The sequence below is a fragment of the Giraffa tippelskirchi genome, chromosome 12 (assembly GCF_054371585.1).
Source record: "Giraffa tippelskirchi isolate mGirTip1 chromosome 12, T2T-mGirTip1v1.2.pri, whole genome shotgun sequence".
Taxonomy (NCBI): domain Eukaryota; kingdom Metazoa; phylum Chordata; class Mammalia; order Artiodactyla; family Giraffidae; genus Giraffa; species Giraffa tippelskirchi.
The window spans coordinates 59,576,967-59,593,982 of NC_137286.1; the positions used below are offsets into that span (position 1 = coordinate 59,576,967).

At 40.0% G+C, this 17,016-nt stretch overlaps 1 protein-coding gene and 1 long non-coding RNA gene across 5 annotated transcripts in view; one reads left to right on the plus strand and one right to left on the minus strand.

The window, feature by feature from the left end:
* Nucleotides 1-17,016, minus strand: part of ADAMTS17 (ADAM metallopeptidase with thrombospondin type 1 motif 17) — a 397,426-nt gene that overhangs the window by 85,849 nt on the left and 294,561 nt on the right. For 3 of the 4 annotated variants that reach the window (XM_081551355.1, XM_081551353.1, XM_081551352.1), the window contains exon 16: nt 1,633-1,713. The exons of the other annotated variant lie outside the window; for it this stretch is intronic. In XM_081551355.1, coding sequence (XP_081407481.1) covers nt 1,633-1,713 — 81 coding nt within the window. The remainder of the gene's footprint in view (nt 1-1,632; nt 1,714-17,016) is intronic. 4 annotated transcript variants of the gene reach the window in all.
* LOC145530284 (uncharacterized) lies at nt 6,934-14,110 on the plus strand. Its single transcript, XR_014071634.1, has 3 exons — nt 6,934-12,607; nt 12,903-13,661; nt 13,936-14,110. It is a non-coding gene; the product is annotated as an uncharacterized LOC145530284 (long non-coding RNA).

The window sequence follows — 17,016 nt, forward strand, 5'->3', positions numbered from 1 at the left end:
ATAGGCTGCTGGTCTTTGCTGTGCACCTGCCTACCAGAGGTTTGGTCTGTGTCAGTATCACCAGACTTTGGGTTTTTCACATGGAGACCATTTCAAAGAGAGAGTTAGATACTTTTATATCTACAAAGAAAGGAATGAGGACAAAGCCATGTTTTTAAAAATCAGTGATAAAGGTTGAAATAAAAGCGTTTCATGAGTAAACTTCATTTTAGCCAAAATGGCTTAATTCTTAAGTTTGAAGCCAGAAAAATATCATGTTTTACATAAAAAAATCCCTCAAACAGCACCCTGCAACACAGATGGGGAGACACGACATGAGGACTCTTGAGAGGGGCGCCTGGGTAGGAGGTTAGCCGCCTCCAGTGTGAAATCCAGCCCAAGACAGGGACGTGGGAGCAGGGCTGGGGGGCAGAGGGCACAGCACGTCCCATCCCAGTGAACTCAGGGCAGAGGCAGGCCCTGCGCGTGGCAGCATTCAGGACAGCTGTGTGTCAGCCCAGCACTAGTACTACCCTGGTACTTGGGCACAAGGTGGACCTTTCAGGGACTTACGGAGAGCCTGAGAACTGAGTTTAGGACACACTCAGAGGATCTTCTGAGGCTAAGAAGGGGCTAAATGGAACAATCCTTGGGCTTTAAGCACAGTTCTGTCAGCTCTGTCGAAGGCAATGAAGACCAGTGTGGAATGCCACTTGATCCTTCTACAGAAAGATGAGCAATCGTGCCTGACGTCCATGGAGTTGGCAATGGAAATTTGGGGCACACAGTACGTAGTGAAACTAGTGTTATTCTGGGTTTCCATTAGATGGAGAGCAGCTATTCTTTTTTCCAGAATAAGCAGTCAACCCTAGAGCCACCAACAGCCTACAGGAGCCCCCACAGGTTGGGGGGGGGGTGCCCTCGCCTCTCAGGCTCCGGCTTCCCGAGCGCTCCTGGGGTTACTTTGGGGAACTCAGCCTACCCCAATTCCTTACAGCCTCCTTTATTCACTCTCTGTCACCTGCCTTCCTGTCCAAAGCTGGTGGTTCCTATTCACCCCCTCTCCTCATCCACCTTGGGGTTGGCTGCACTTTAGCCAAATATGGCAGTACTGCTTGGTGCATGCTGACTACTCACTACTCCTAAAATATGATTTAAAATCAATGGCCTACAGGATAACCCTGTATGCGAGACAACAAAAGAGACACAGATGTATAGAGCAGTCTTTTGGACTCTATGGGAGAGGGCGAGGGTGGGATGATACGGGAGAATGGCACTGAAGCATGTAAATTATCATATGTGAAATGAATCTCCACTCCAGGTTCGATGTATGATACAGGGTGCTCGGGGCTGGTGCACTGGGATGACCCAGAGGGATGAGATGCGGAGGGAGGTGGGAGGGGGGTTCAGGATGGGGAACACATGTACACCCGTGGCGGATTCATGTCAATGTATGGCAAAACCAATACAATATTGTAAAGTAGAAAATAGATAAATAAATAAATTTAAACTTAAAAAAAATTTAAAAAACATAAAAATAAAATCAATGGCCTGAGAGCACTGTTTCAACATTTTGCTGAACCAAATTATCAGCTTGATTGTCCAAATCAATGTTCAGAACATACACTATGAGTCAAACCATTTTTGTTTTACCCAGAAAACTGTGGGCAGGTTTATCCTCCACCACGCGAATCCTTCGAGCTCCAGCTGGAATGATAGCAGCTTCAATATAACCTGTAGTGACAGACAACACACAGGTGAACCAACACACTTCCACCCACCGTTAGAGGCTCACAGCACCCCCCCAAAACCCACTGGTCCACCCCCACAGTGACCTCAGAGCTCTGAGAAACAAGCTAGCCAACTAATAAGAAGCGTTCTTCTATGGCCAGAATATCCTGGCTGCCCAAATTCCAGAGAGCACCATTTGCATGCCTTATGAGTTGAACTAGGTCCCTTCCACCCCAAATCCATATGATGAAGTCCTAACCCCCAGGACCTCAGAACGTGACCTTATTTGGAAACAGGGCTGTTGCAGATGGGATTAGTTAAGACGAGGTCATGCTGGAGCAGGGTGGGCCCCCAGTCCTCTGTGACTGCTGTAATCATAACAGGAGGAAGACCAGACACAGACGTGTACACAGGGAGGACTCTGTGTAATCACGAAGCGGAGCTTGAGAGGATGCCTCTCACACGCCGAAGGCTGCCAGCAAAACACCAGAAGCAGGAGAGAGGCATGAGGCAGATTCTTTCTCACCTTCGTGAGAAACCAGCCCTGCCGACAACTGATCTCAGACCACTAGCCCGCAAACTGAGACAGTGTGTGTCTCCTGTTTATGCCTCCCCGTGGACGGTACTTGGCTGCAGCAGCCCCAGTAAACTACGAGCCTGGAGTTCTGTGTGAAGAGCACCGCCCTGGAGCACGGGTGCTAAATGTCCCCGGCCACATCATCTACTGGGTCCCTGCCATCTTTGCTGTACTTTGTCCCTGGTTCCATGGGATGACGGCAGAAGCTGGGCTACTTGCCCTATGACACAACCACTGCCTTACCGCCGGGTATCATTTCCTGCTTTCACTGCCCTTTGGACTTTGCTGCAACCACTGCAGTGTATGCTTTTGTCCATTTCCCTGAGTATTTCCAAGTATAATGGGGTCCCTCAGAGGCCAGGGCCTTCTGCCCATGCTCTGACCCCACACAGCCCCAACACAGCAGGTGGTTAGTGAAGTTCTGGAAGGAAATGACTGAGGCTGCCAGGGAGGAAATTGGGCTGGCTAAAGCCTGGTGGACAGGGCAACTGCGGCAATTAATGAGCCCAACATAATAGTGAGATTCTGAAAGGTAGGCTGGTAATCACCTGGTTTTGGTTTACATTTGGATTTTAGACAAAGGTAATATACATTTGCTTCAGCAATTTAGATGATGATCCCAAATTAGACGATAAATCCTACCCCTGTGGTTCCCAAATGTGATCATCAGAATCAGCATGGGAGTTTTAAAAATGAGAAATTTCTCGGCCCAAGCATGTAGAGATTATGGAAATATCTATTTTGAGGATTGATTTCCTCATTTTCTCACAGTAAACATGGCTCAATTTTCATTATAAATATAGTACATGATAATTCAAACCAACAAAAGGGGAAAACTAAAAACAAACTATACTACATTGAAAATTACCCTTATTTTTGGTGACCAACCTTTTCAACAACTTTTAATGCATATAAACATACGCACATCATTTATGCCAACAGAATACTGTATATGGTTTTAAAAGATCAGGGACAACTTTAAAATAATTAAGAGTTTTGTTTGGCAATGTGTACCCAAGGTGCAAAATTTTAAAGTTATAAAAGGATACAGTAGAAAGTATATTGATACTATAAGATATTGGATTGGTCCAAGACTCCCGTAAAAATGCGAACGAACTTTTTTTGCCAACTCAATATATCCTACAGTTGGCTGTCTTTCTAACACTTACCATTTATAATAATTTGTATATTTTAGCTGGGTTTCTATGTTGCTAACTGAAATGTGCCCGAATGACAGTTTTGTTTCTTCCTTTCTGATCTTTATGCCTTGGGTTTCTTCTCCTTTCACCGTTCTGGCTGGAAATTACAAAACCACACTGTAGGACATATGAGATAGTGACACCCTTGCCTTATTCATCAAGTTGGAGGAAGGGAATTTTCCCACTGAAAATGACGTCAGCAGTGAGAATGTGATAGGCATCATTTATCAGGTTAGGGAAGTCCTCTTTTTCCCTAGTTTGTTACGAGTTTTGTTATGAAGAGGTATTGAAGTTAATCATGTGCTTTTTTGCATCTACTAAGATCATCATACTGTTTTTCTCCCAAAGAGCACAAAGACCTCGGCACAGTCTGGTGGCAGGCACGCTTCTTGTGTCTACCATGGTGTGTGGGCCAGTATCTTAGCTCTGTTTTTCCTTCATCCATCGTTTTAGTTCATTGTTATCTCTTTTTTAGTCTGATGTTTTCCTGTAAACCTTTAATTATATTTACACTTCTAATCCGTGACTTATCAGCTGTAAACTATTTTAATCTCTGGATATTAAAAGATGAGGCAATCAGCATAATACACTGCCCTTCACTCTCTTACACTGCTCTTCAATATTGACTGAATCATTTCTACACTGTTAATTTACAACATTTATCTTCTGCACTCTAAGATAATTCCTACAGCTGTTTTAGTCCTAAAACTTAATTTAATGTTCACTATGTGTCCTTTTTTCAGTTTTTCCAATAAATTCTTGCTTGCCTCAAGTTTGTTCTCTTTGAGATGGACTCAAAGAAAATTATAGCTTCTGAATTGTAATATAGTGGAAAAAAAAATACTGTTTGTTGATACTTGAATATCAGTTGGTATAAGATCCTTGAGTCACACTTCCTTTCTCTGAGGCTGTTGTTTGAGTTGTTCCATTGAATGCTAGTGTGGAAAAGTCTGGGGCCAATCTGCTGTTTTCTTTTTATTATGTTACCTAATGTTTGGATCAGATACTCAAAAGACTCTTAAACTTTAAAATCTAGTAAGTATTAGGCTGTCCATAGTTTCATGTAATTTTCTTCCTGGGACACAAAGCTATATTATTACATATATATATATATATATATATATATATACATATATATACATATATACATACACATACATATATATATGAATGCATACATATACGTATATATATGTTGCTGTTAAGTTGCTAAGTCATGTCTGACTCTTTTGTGACCCTGTGGACTACAGCCCGCCTGGCTCCTCTGTCCATGGGATTTCCCAGGTGGCTCAGCAGTAAAGAATCTGCCTGAAATTCAGGAGATGCAGGTTCAATTCCTGGGTTGTGAAGATCTCTGGAGAAGAAAAAATATATATATATATATTTCCTTCTGCCATTGATTTTATACATATATATATATATATATATATGTATGTAATCAATTTGTTAGTGTTCTTTCTTCAGGGAAACCAAATTATTTATGTTTGACCCCCTTTTTCTCCCATAATGCTCATTCAGTGTCTTACCCTCCTGATCCTCTATTTCCATTTTGCGTCGCTCCTTTTTCTCAGTCCTGCCTTCCACGCCTCTCACTGTGCTCTCAGCAGCGTCCCTTCGCTTTGAATCCACGCAGACGCGCTTTCTGTAATGGACTCATTTCCTTCCTCTGCCCTTTTCCTCCGCTGAGTCCGTTTTATTTCCCTCTGTTGCTTCACTGGCTGTTCCTTGAGCTCTCATGTCTTACCAGTGAGTTCTTCTTTCAGTGAGACTATTATTTAATCAGTTTTTGGAATTTACAGCCATAATGTTTGATGATAATTTTCAGCTTCTCCTTGGTAGTATTTTGCTGGTGAGTTTTTGTTTTTTTTTTACACCAGTCGTTTGTTCTTGTCCCTTTCCTCCTTTTCCTATTGCAGCATGTTCGTGTTGATCTTCTACTAATTCTCTTTCTAAATTTACTACTAATTTTTAACTGACACAGTTTTACTCGTACCAACAGCTTCTATGTTTGTGTGGTAATAATAGAACCGTGCTGTGGGCTAACAGGAGTTTCCCTCAGTTTACAGTAAAATTTATTAAGACGTGGGTTTATATGTATCAGTGAGTTAATTTTTATGTTTGCAAACATTTATGTATTTTAAATTTACAGAAATATACATGTATATTTCCCCATTATAAAAATTTTCATACAGGTAAATCCACTCGGATCCCCTGTGGGAACTGCCACTATGAGTCTGATATACATTCATTCAGATATTTTACTGCTTATACCAATGTCTACACAAATACAAATATAAAAATATCACACGGTATATGTTTTATATGTCTATATTTTATATAAGTGTTAGAAAAAAACATTATGAGTATTGTATTATACCACATTTTTTTAAGAAAAGCCGGCTATGTCTTGGAGATCTATCCATGTATGTGTAGCTCTCCTTATTTTTCATTTAAATTGCAATGTAGTCTATGCAACTACTCCCCTACTGATTTAGGTTATTTAAAAATTTTCATTTATGACATTAAGGTTATTTAAAAATTGTCACTTTTAGAAAATATGCTATATCATATATGAATATGCACACAAAGACCCCTCAATGAAATACTAGCAACCTATTCCAACAACATAAAAAGAGATTATACCCCATGGTCAAAGATAATTTATCCTAGGAATTCAAGGTTGGTTCAACATATAAAAATCAATCAATGTAATTTATCTGAAATAGGACAAAACACTTTTTCATTTCAATGGATACAGAGAAAGCATTTGGCAAAATTAATACCCTTCCATGATGAAAATACTTAACAAACTAGGAATAAAAGGAAACTTTCTCAGCCTGATAAAGAGCATTTATAAAAACCCCACAGCTAACATCAAACTTAATGGTAAAATATTTAATGGTTTCCCTTTAAGGTCAGGAAGAAGAAAAAGATGTTCAGGAGATGCTCTTGCCATTTCTATTCAACACCATACTAAAAGTTCTCTCTATGTCAATTAGGCAAGAAAAAGATTTTCAAAAGGCACCCAAATTGGAAAGGAAGAAATAAAATTATCTCTGTCTCTATCAAGACTTTATATATAGAAAAATACAAGGGAGGCCATTAAAATCTGTTAGAACAGGTTCAGCAAGGTTGCAGGATATGAGATCAATATGCAAAAATCAACTGTATTTGTATTCATTAGGGTTAAACATTTCCAAATGAAATTTTAATCATTTGACTTAATATCAAAAAGAATAAAACACTTAGGAATAAATTTATTAAAGATGTGCAGGATATCTACACCAAAGACTACAGAAACCTTGTTGAAAGATATTAAAGAAAATATAAATAAATGGAATGACACCACATGTTGATGGATCAGAAGACTTAACATTGTTAAGGTGAGAATACCTAAAAGTTGATTTACAGATTAAACACAATCCTTACTAAAACTCCAGCTTTTTTTTTCCCAAAAAATGACAAGGTGATTCTCAAATTCATATGAAAATGCAAGGGATCCAGAATAGCCAAAACAGTATTTAAAAAGAATAAAGTTGGAGGACTGACAATTCTTGCTTTCAAAGTTCTAGTCAGCTCCTATAATCAAGACATCATGATACTAGCATCAGGACAGATATTTCTATCAACGAAATATACCTGAGACTCTAGAAATAAGTCTCTTATTGATTTCTTGAAACAAAGATGCCAAGAATATTCAATGGAGAAAGAATATTATTTTCAACAGTGTTGGGATGACTGTATATTGATATACAAAGGAATGAAAAGGGCCTTTCATCTCTAACTATACATAAAAACCTAACTAAAATTGGTCATAGACCTAAATCTTAGAGCTAAAACTATAAAATTCTTAGAAGAAAAGATTGAAAGAAATCTTTGTACCCTTGGATTAGGCACTAGTTTTTTAGACAGCAAAAGTGAAACTGTACAAGCCCCTGTATTCTCTCTTTGGAAGCATAATGCCAACTCAAGAATTAACACTGGGAAATGTGAAGATGCAAAACCAAAGAAGCACTGTTGGGCCAGGGAACTGGTAACAATTCAGACTATAACTCTGTCACACAGAAGAATCACCCAGCTCCCACTTCCCTGAATGACAGAGATAAAGGCTTGACACACATTCCTAAGTTGTCTGGGAAACAGACCCCTCCAGATGAACAGTGCTTATCAACAAGAACACAGACTCTGGACTGGTTGAAACCAGAAAACTGATGATGCTTGAAACTTTACCCTGAGGCCAACCAGTCCAAGAATTGTCCACCAGCTGCTCATGCCCTGTTCCTTGAACACTGAGAAACTTCTCACTACCCACTCCAGGGTGGGTCATACTGTCTTGAGGGCAGTAGCCCGCTGCGGCCCCCTTTACCTGGCAAAGCAATAAAATCCACTCTTTTCTACTTCATCCAAAACTCTGGGTCTGCATTTCTATTCAGCACCGGTGAACAGAGGCTGAGTTTTGGCAACAAACGCACAAGTAACAGAAGGAAAAAAAGAAAATGGATCATACTAAAATTTTAAACTTTGTGCTTCAAGGGATACCATCAAGAAAGTAAAAAGGCAAACTCATACACTGGGAGAAAATATTTGCAAATCATTTTGATAAAAGAACTATGTCCAGAGTATATAAAGAAACCTTACAATTCAATAAAAAAAAAAGTGGCAAATAACCCAATTTAAAAATGTGCAAAGGATTTTAAAAGACATTCCTCCAAAGAAGATGCATGAATGGCCAAAAGGCACATGAAGAGAGTCCCAGCATCATTAGTAACTACAGAAATACAAATCAAAACAACAATGTGATACCACTTCACACCTGCTAGGATACCTACAAAAAAATGATAAACAATAACAAAGGCTGGAGAGAATGTGGAGAATTTGAACCCCTCACTTACTGCGAGTAGGAATTAAAATGGTACAGGAATATTGGAGAAGAGTTTGATAGCTCCTCAAAACAGGAAAGACAGAATTACCATATAACCTACCAATTCTACTCCTATGTATTATATACCCAAGAAGAATGAAAAATAACTCCATACAAAAACATACACAAATGTTTATATCAGCATTATTCATTACAACCATAAAAGCAGAAAAACACTCAAATGTCCATCAAGTAATGAATGTATTTTTACATTCACATTTTAAAAACATGAAATCCATTTTTACAATGGGTATGATTTGGCAAAAAAATACGAAATGCTGATAGATGATACAATATGGAAGACACTTGAAAATGCTATACTAATGCCAGGGCCAGTCACAAAGATCCCATACTGTATGATGCCATTTATATGAAGTGTCCAGAACAGACAAATAGACACAGAAAGTAGCTGCCTAGGGCTGGGGTAGAAGGCGGGAGATGCGGAATGACTGCTAACGGGTGTGGGGCTTCTTTCTGGGATAACTGTAGTCATGGTTGAAGAACGCTGTGCATGTACTAAACCCCCTTCCTTGAACTGCATACCTTAAAAGCATGAATTTCATGGTATGTGAATTATACCTCTGCAAAAGCACAAAAAAATAATAAACTGCAATGAACAGCTTTGCACATCTTTCTGTGCGTACATACAATGTCACACACACCAGCTGTAAGATTGCTGCGTCAAACATACTTGCAGTTGAGTTCAGTTCAGTTGCTCAGTCATGTCCGACTCTTTGTGACCCCATGAATCACAGCACACCAGGCCTCCCTGTCCATCACCAACTCCTGGAGTTTACTTAGACTCATGTCCATTGAGTCAGTGATGCCATCCAACCGTCTCATCCTCTGTCGCGCCCTTCTTCTCCTGCCTTCAATCTTTCCCAGCATCAGGGTCTTTTCAAATGAGTCAGTTCTTCACATCAGGTGGCCAAAGTATTGGAGTTTCAGCTTCAGCATCAGTCCTTCCAATGAATATTTAGGACTGATCTCCTTTAGGATGAACTGGTTGGATCTCCTTGCAGTCCAAGGGACTCTCAAGAGTCTTCTCCAACACCACAGTTCAAAAGCATCAATTCTTCAGTGCTCAGCTTTCTTTATGGTCCAACTCTCACATCCATACGTGACTACTGGAAAAACCATAGCTTTGACTAGACGGACCTTTATTGACAAAATAATGTTTCTGCTTTTTAATATGCTGTCTAGGCTGGTCATAATTTTTCTTCCAAGGAGTAAGCGTATTTTAATTTCATGGCTGCAGTCACCATCTGCAGTGATTTTGACACCCCCAAAAATATGTCTGTCACTGTTTCCCCATCTATTTGCCATGAAATGATGGGACCAGATGCCATGATCTTTGTTTTCTGAATGTTGAGCTTTACGCCAACTTTTTCACTCTCCTCTCTCACTTTCATCAAGAGGCTTTTTAGTTCTTCTTCATTTTCTGCCATAAGGGTGCTGTCATCTGCATATCTGAGGTTATTGACATTTCTCCCTATGATCTTGATTCCAGCTTGTGCTTCATCCAGTCCAACATTTCTCATGATGTACTCTGCATATAAGTTAAATAAGCAGGGTGACAATATATAGCCTTGACGTACTCCTTTACCTATTTGGAACTAGTCTGTTGTTTCATGTCCAGTTCTAACTGTTGCTTCCTGACCTGCATACAGATTTCTCAGGAGGCAGGTCAGGTGGTCTGGTATTCACGTCTCTTGAAGAATTTTCCACAGTTTATTGTGATCCACACAGTCAAAGGCTTTGGCATAGTCAATAAAGCAGAAGTAGATATTTTTCTGGAACTCTCTTGCTTTTTCGATGATCCAATGGATGCTGGCAATTTGATCTCTGGTTCCTCTGCCTTTTCTAAAACCAGCTTGAACATCTGGAAGTTCACGGTTCATGTATTGCTGAAGCCTGGCTTGGAGAATTTTAAGCATTACTTTACTAGCATGTGAGATGAGTACAATTGTGCGGTAGTTTGAGCATTCTTTGGCATTACCTTTCTTTGGGATTGGAATGAAAACTGACCTTTTCCAGTCCTGTGGCCACTGCTGAATTTTCCAAACTTGCTGGCATATTGAGTGCAGCACTTTCACAGCATCATCTTTTAGGATCTGAAATACCTCAACTGGAATTTCATCACCTCCACTAGCTTTGTTCGTAGTGATGCTTCCTAAGGCCCACTTGACTTCACATTACAGGATGTCTGGCTCTAGGTGAGGGATCATACCATTGTGATTATCTGGGTCATGAAGATCTTTTTTGGACAGTTCTTCTGTGTATTTTTGCCACCTCTTCTTAGTATCTTCTGCTTCTGTTAGGTCCATACCATTTCTGTCCTTTACTGTGCCCATCTTTGCATGAAAAGTGCCCTTGGTATCTCTAATTTTCTTGAAGAGATCTCTAGTCTTTCCCATTCTATTGTTTTCCTCTATTTCTTAGCACTGACCACTGACGAAGGCTTTCTTATCGCTCCTTGCTGTTCTTTGGAACTCTGCATTCAAATGTGTGTATCTTTCCTTTTCTCCTTTGCCTTTCACTTCTCTTCTTTTCTCAGCTATTTGTAAGGCCTCCTCAGACAATCATTTTGCTCTTTTGCATTTTTTTTCCTTCGGGATGGTCTTCATCACGGCCTCCTGTACAACGTCACAAACCTCTGTCCATAGTTTTCAGGCACTCTATCAGATCTAATCCTTTGAATCTATTTGTCACTTCCACTGTATAATCATAAGGGATTTGATTTAAGTCATACCTGAATGGTCTAATGGTTTTCCCTACTTTCTTCAATTTAAGTCTGAATTTGGCAATAAGGAGTTCATGATCTGAGCCACGGTCAGCTTCTGGTCTTGTTTTTGCTGACTGTACAGAGCTTCTCCATCCTTGGCTACAGAGAATATAATCAATCTGATTTCAGTATTGACCACTTGGTGATGTCCATGTGTAGAGTCATCTCTGTGTTGTTGGAAGAGGATGTTTGCTATGACCAGTGTGTTCTCTAGACAAAACTCTATTAGCCTTTGCCCTGCTTCATTCTGTACTCCAAGGCCAAATTTGCCTGTTACTTCAGCTATTTCTTGACTTCCTACTTTTGCATTCCTGTCTCCTATAATGAAAAGGACATCGTTTTTTGTGTGTTATTTCTAGAAGGTCTTGTAGGTCTTCATTGAACTGTTCAACTGTTCAACCATTCAACATATATGCAAATTGAGTATTTCTTAAGTAAAAGGCACTGCTTTGTGCTAAGTGCTAGGACTGTTTCCAAGAAGTCAGCTTTAGAGAAAGAAGCTTGCTTTCTAATCAAGCATTAGAGTGACAAAAACAACATCATTACAACTGTGGGAAAGTGTAAATATTGACTTTTTCTATAGATCAAAAATGATCAGATATTGACAGTTTTAGTCTAAAACTAAAAACAACCAAACCCAGAATGTCTTGACTTCATCTGCATTCTGTTCAACACAGAAGTCAATAATAAATCTGTCTACTGAAAAAATACACATGTACTTTAAATGTTAAATGTACATTAAATTGCTCTCCATAATGGCTTAACTAACATAGAAGTTAGCCAATACTATAGGAGAATACACGTTGGTTCATATGTTTATTCTAAATACTTGATATTATCAATCCTCTTGATATTTACTAGTCTAAGATGTGAAAAAGTATGATGTCATAGATGTAGTTTGCATTTCCTCATTATCATTGTGGCTCTGCATCTTAGCATATACTTATTGGTCATTTGTATTTACTCTTCAGTTAACTACCTTATTCATAAGTGTTGTCCATTCTCCTACTGGCTTGTTGTTTTTATTTGATAAGCAACAGCCTTGAAAATATATCTATTAATGTGTATTTAATATATTTTGGACTGAAACTCTTACTAGACTTGCATACATTTTTTTCTGTCTTTTGTCATTTCTTTATGTATGGTGCCTTTTTTATACAAGGTTTTAACTTGATAGTCATAGTTTTAATAATTAAGATCTCCTCTTTGTCTTCTGATTGCTTCTTCTCATGGCACTCTGTACTGGTTTTATGAGTAAAATCACTTCTCAAATATTGTAAGAATAGTTGTTAGAGATCTGGCACTTCTATTTTGTGAGTTATCTTGTTTTTCACATTTCAGTTATCTTGGTCTCTCCCATTTGTGTTGCAGACTCTCCTGAGAAGAATGCCACAGATGAGTCACCTCTATATACAGTAAGCTCCTTTTCTGCAGTGTAACTTTCTATAGTTTTAGCTACCTGCCCTTAATTGTAATCTAAAAATAATAAATGGAAAATTCCAGAAATAACAATAAGTTTAAAATTGCATGCCATTTGACTAACCTGATGAAATCTCACGCAGTCCCACTCCATCCTGCCCAGGATGTGAATCATCCCTTTGTTAACCGTACCCTGCCTATTAGTCACTTAGTAGCCATCCCTTATCAGATTGACTGTGGAGGTTTCACAACAGTCAAGTGATCTTTATTTTACTTTATAATGGCCCCAAGGCACCAGAGTACTGATGCTGGCAATTTGCACATGAAGCTGTAAAGTTCTTCTTTAAGTGAAAAGATGGAAGTTCTCGACTTAACAAAGAAAGGAAAAAAAAAATCATGTGCATAGGTTGCTAAAATCTATGGTAAGAATGAATCTTCCATTTATAAAACTGTGCACAAGGTAAAAAGAAATTTGCTGTCACATCTCAAACTCCAAAAGTTTATGGCCACAGTGCATGCTAAGTGCTTAATTAAGATGGAAAAGGCATTAAAGATATTTAATACAGTAAGATATTTTGAGAAAGACCACATTTACATAGTTTGTATTACAGGATAGTATTGTAATTGTGCTATTTTTAGCTATTATTAATCTCTTACTGTGCCTAATTTATATATTCGAGTTTATCACAGGTTGTGTATTTGTAGGGAAAAAAGCATAGTATTGGGATGACCAAAAAATTCATTTGGGTTTTTCCATAAGACGTTATGTAGAAACCTGAAGGAACTTTTTGGCCAACTCAATATATATAGGGCCCCATACTATTTATGCTTTCAGTCACCCACTGGGGGTGTTGAAAGGTACCCTCCAGGGAGAAGGGGGTCTACTGTACATGGATGGTGTTTGCTGCTTATCAGGATTGGCTTTCAGTTAGGGCCAGCGAATGTATCACATGTTGGCAACCAAAATATCAGAAGGCAGAGAAGTTTGCTAGAGGTGCTGTGTCATGGGGCCGGCCACCAAATATTGTCAGGTCTCTCTTTGGAATCATGGTAGGAATGCATTTCCTTAACCTCTTAAAGTTCTGTGACCATGTAGCTTATGTTGACCCTAAAATGTGAATGACAGTGGTGTGTATGAGTATCGGACCTGCTCTGCCGTGTCTCCTTTTTCCTCCGAGGCGGCAGTATGTGTTTTGCTTGCTTGCTTATTTAGTAGATCTAAACCAAATCTATATATTCTGATTCAAACAACATATGAACATCCACTTGATATGAGCTTGTTCTCCCTAGACCTTTTAATAAGTTCTTGCTCATTCCTTTTAAGGTGATCATGAGAAGCCAAGGAGATAAACACCTGTGTTCAACCAGCCATCCTAGATGGAAAGTTTAGTGGAATCCTTCAGTCTTGATAGCAAATATTTTGGCATTGTTACTAAAGATCCAGCCTTGGATGCCTACAAATAAATGTTTGATGCTTAGGAAGGCTTCACAGATGTTAACATAGTCCGGTATGAGTTGTCTACTTCTTGTGCCCTGATCCTCCCTGATTCCCAGGCAGGATGACTTCTTAAACCAGGTGAGGGTATGGTCCCCCAGGTGATCCCCTCTAACCACCTCTCACTTAAGGGCAGCAGCACCAACCCGCAGGCACAGCCCCTCAACTTTCCAGTCCTTCCAGTGTGTGGCTGTTGTATAGTCGCTAAGTTGAGTCTGACTCTTTGCGACTCCATAGACTGTAGACAACCAGGCCCCTCTGTCCATGGGATTTCCCAGGCAAGAATACTGGAGTGGGTTGCCATTTCTTTCCCCAGGAGATCTTCCCAATCCAGGGATCGAACCCGTGTCTCCTGCATTTTTTACCACTGAGCCTTATAGTATGAGGCAAGGTTTTTTGATTAAAAACAGTTTTTCCTTCAGGAATGCAAAAAAAAAACAAACCATCTTTGAGGAGCACAGCAATGGATTTTATACCACAAATCTCTCTTAGGGAAAAGTATTCCTTCTTGGGGAGTTTGAAGACTCATTGGATTCCAGGCATAGAGGATAATGAAGTGTCAAAAATGAACACAAAATTGTTCAGGGTTGGTGGTGATTAAAACCTTTTTTGGAGAAATTTCCATTTACATCATTAAACTGACCTGATAACAGGATCTCTGAAAATTGCTGCTGTTACATGGACTTTTCCTATTTTGGGCCTAACAAATCTTGGTGTTAGCATCACCAGAAGAACCAAAGGCAACAGACGTATTTGCTGAGGTCCAAATCAGTTAAATTTCTACATTCCACAGCAAGGGGCATCTGCACTAAGTGTGTGCTCACCAGCCTAGTTTTAAGCTTCGATTTGGCACGAGTAGCAGCACTGAAAAGGCACCTGTTTGCTCTCCTTTCTCAAGTGCCCTAGTGGGCAGAGGCTGATGGCGAGTCAAGAGCTCAGGTAGACACACAACGCATCTGTGTCTGAATAAAGGTAATCCCTGAATAACGCGGCAGGGCATCGTTGTGCTTGGGCTCTGCTGACCTTTCTTTCTAAGATGAGTTCTCTGCTCATGACATGGAGTAATGAAATAATGAAAGAGAAGATCCCTGAAATGAAAAGCAGGGCCTCTGTCCACACACCAAGGAAACCATCTCTCATGCACTGTCCCCGACAGAGCCCAAAGCCCATCCCAAGGTTGGCGTGAAGAGTGACCAGCAAAGGAAAGAGTCCCGTCACCAAGCCCCAAAGCACCTTGTCATCCCTCATACCAGATGTCCCCCCTCTGCAGATGCCAGATATCACTCTGTTGATGGCTTGAAGGGGCGGTGGTTTACTCCAGGAATTCACAAGATAGAGTCACACTTTAGGGAAGACAGCAAGACTATCTTTAAAATAATTTTCCATTCTAGTCTCTGCCATTAAGCAGGAGAAATCCAGTTAGAGGTACACAATTTGGTGTCATGAGGAAGCCATGGATAAAAGTTAATACTGTCGCCATTATTCTAGGAGAATCTGTAATTTTTGCCATAAGGACAGGTAGTCAGGAGGAACTTCAAAATGAAGTTGCCCTTAAAATGATGCTGATCTTAAACCTGCCTCAAATTTTCTGAATAATTAATATCGCCAGGCTATAAGCATATTTCCCTGCAAAATACCTTTTGTCTGAACTTCACATGTAGATGATTCAGATCATATTTTTCCCTGTTACAGGTTTCAGCAGCATTAACTTTCTTTGGAAGAAAACCATTGAGTTGGTAAGGTGTCATGATGGAACATAGGTAATACCCTGGCTATGTGGACTGGGATACTTTCAAAAGATTGTATCAAACATGTACAAAAAAAAAAGAAAAATCAAAGTTTTTTTTTTTCTTTTGGGAGGGGTAATAATCTTTAAAAATGCATGGGCAGGCATCTGTGTAAGTTTCTAGTGTTTGCTGTTTACAAAAGTTGTTTATCAGAGTATTACTGTCTTTATGTTTATTCCTAATGGTTTCTCTGGTTCCAGTTGAAAATGATGTGGGAAGCCCAGGAGTCTAGGCTAATATTCTGACTCAGTTCTCAGAATGTGAGGTCAGTGCAGGTGGGCCGAACAAGGCCACGGCCTTTATCTCCAGCACGAAGACCAGGAGGGTCTTGTCAAGGTCCTCTGTCTTTTGGGAAGCCCAACCATTTATATGGAAACTTCCATTCTCTGGCAAATCTTAGCATTTTCTGCCAAAGTGCCAGGTGAGGCTGAGCAGAGTGAAGACATGTCCCTGGCATACTAACGTGTTTCTGTACGGCCCCTAATCTGATGAATCTTTATCTTTTATAGACTTAGAATTGGTTTTAGTCTATAGCTTTTCTTTATCAGTCTTATACATCAATTACACATAAGCGATATGTGTTTATCCACGGCTTCATACATGACTCACTCCCACTGACTCTGCTCAGCCAACATTCAGGCACATAAGCGAGGTAAGAGCCCCACACCAGGCATATCACCACTAGTTCTGCTCGGAATAGCCGGGATCTTACATGAGAAACACGTGGGAATGGCCTTTGCCATCACACATGTGGACACTTTGCTACAAAGATTATTCCTGACTGAGAAAAAGAAATACATGGTAATTGGTTTATATGCACATTGCAGGAACTGATACCATAGTTCACAGTCAGTGCAGAGAAGTGGCCTATGTCACCATCACAGTGGTAAATTTCCCCATGGAACCTCCACACCCCACTCCTGGACACTGGAGCTCAGAACTTGGCATGAGGCACAGGTTCTAAAGGTAATTATTGAACAAACGTGTGACATGTGGATCTGCTGCTGCTGCTGCTGCTAAGTTGCTTCAGTCGTGTCTGACTCTGTGAGACCCCACAGACGGCAGCCCACCAGGCTCCCCCGTCCCTGGGATTCTCCAGGCAAGAACACTGGAGTGGGTTGCC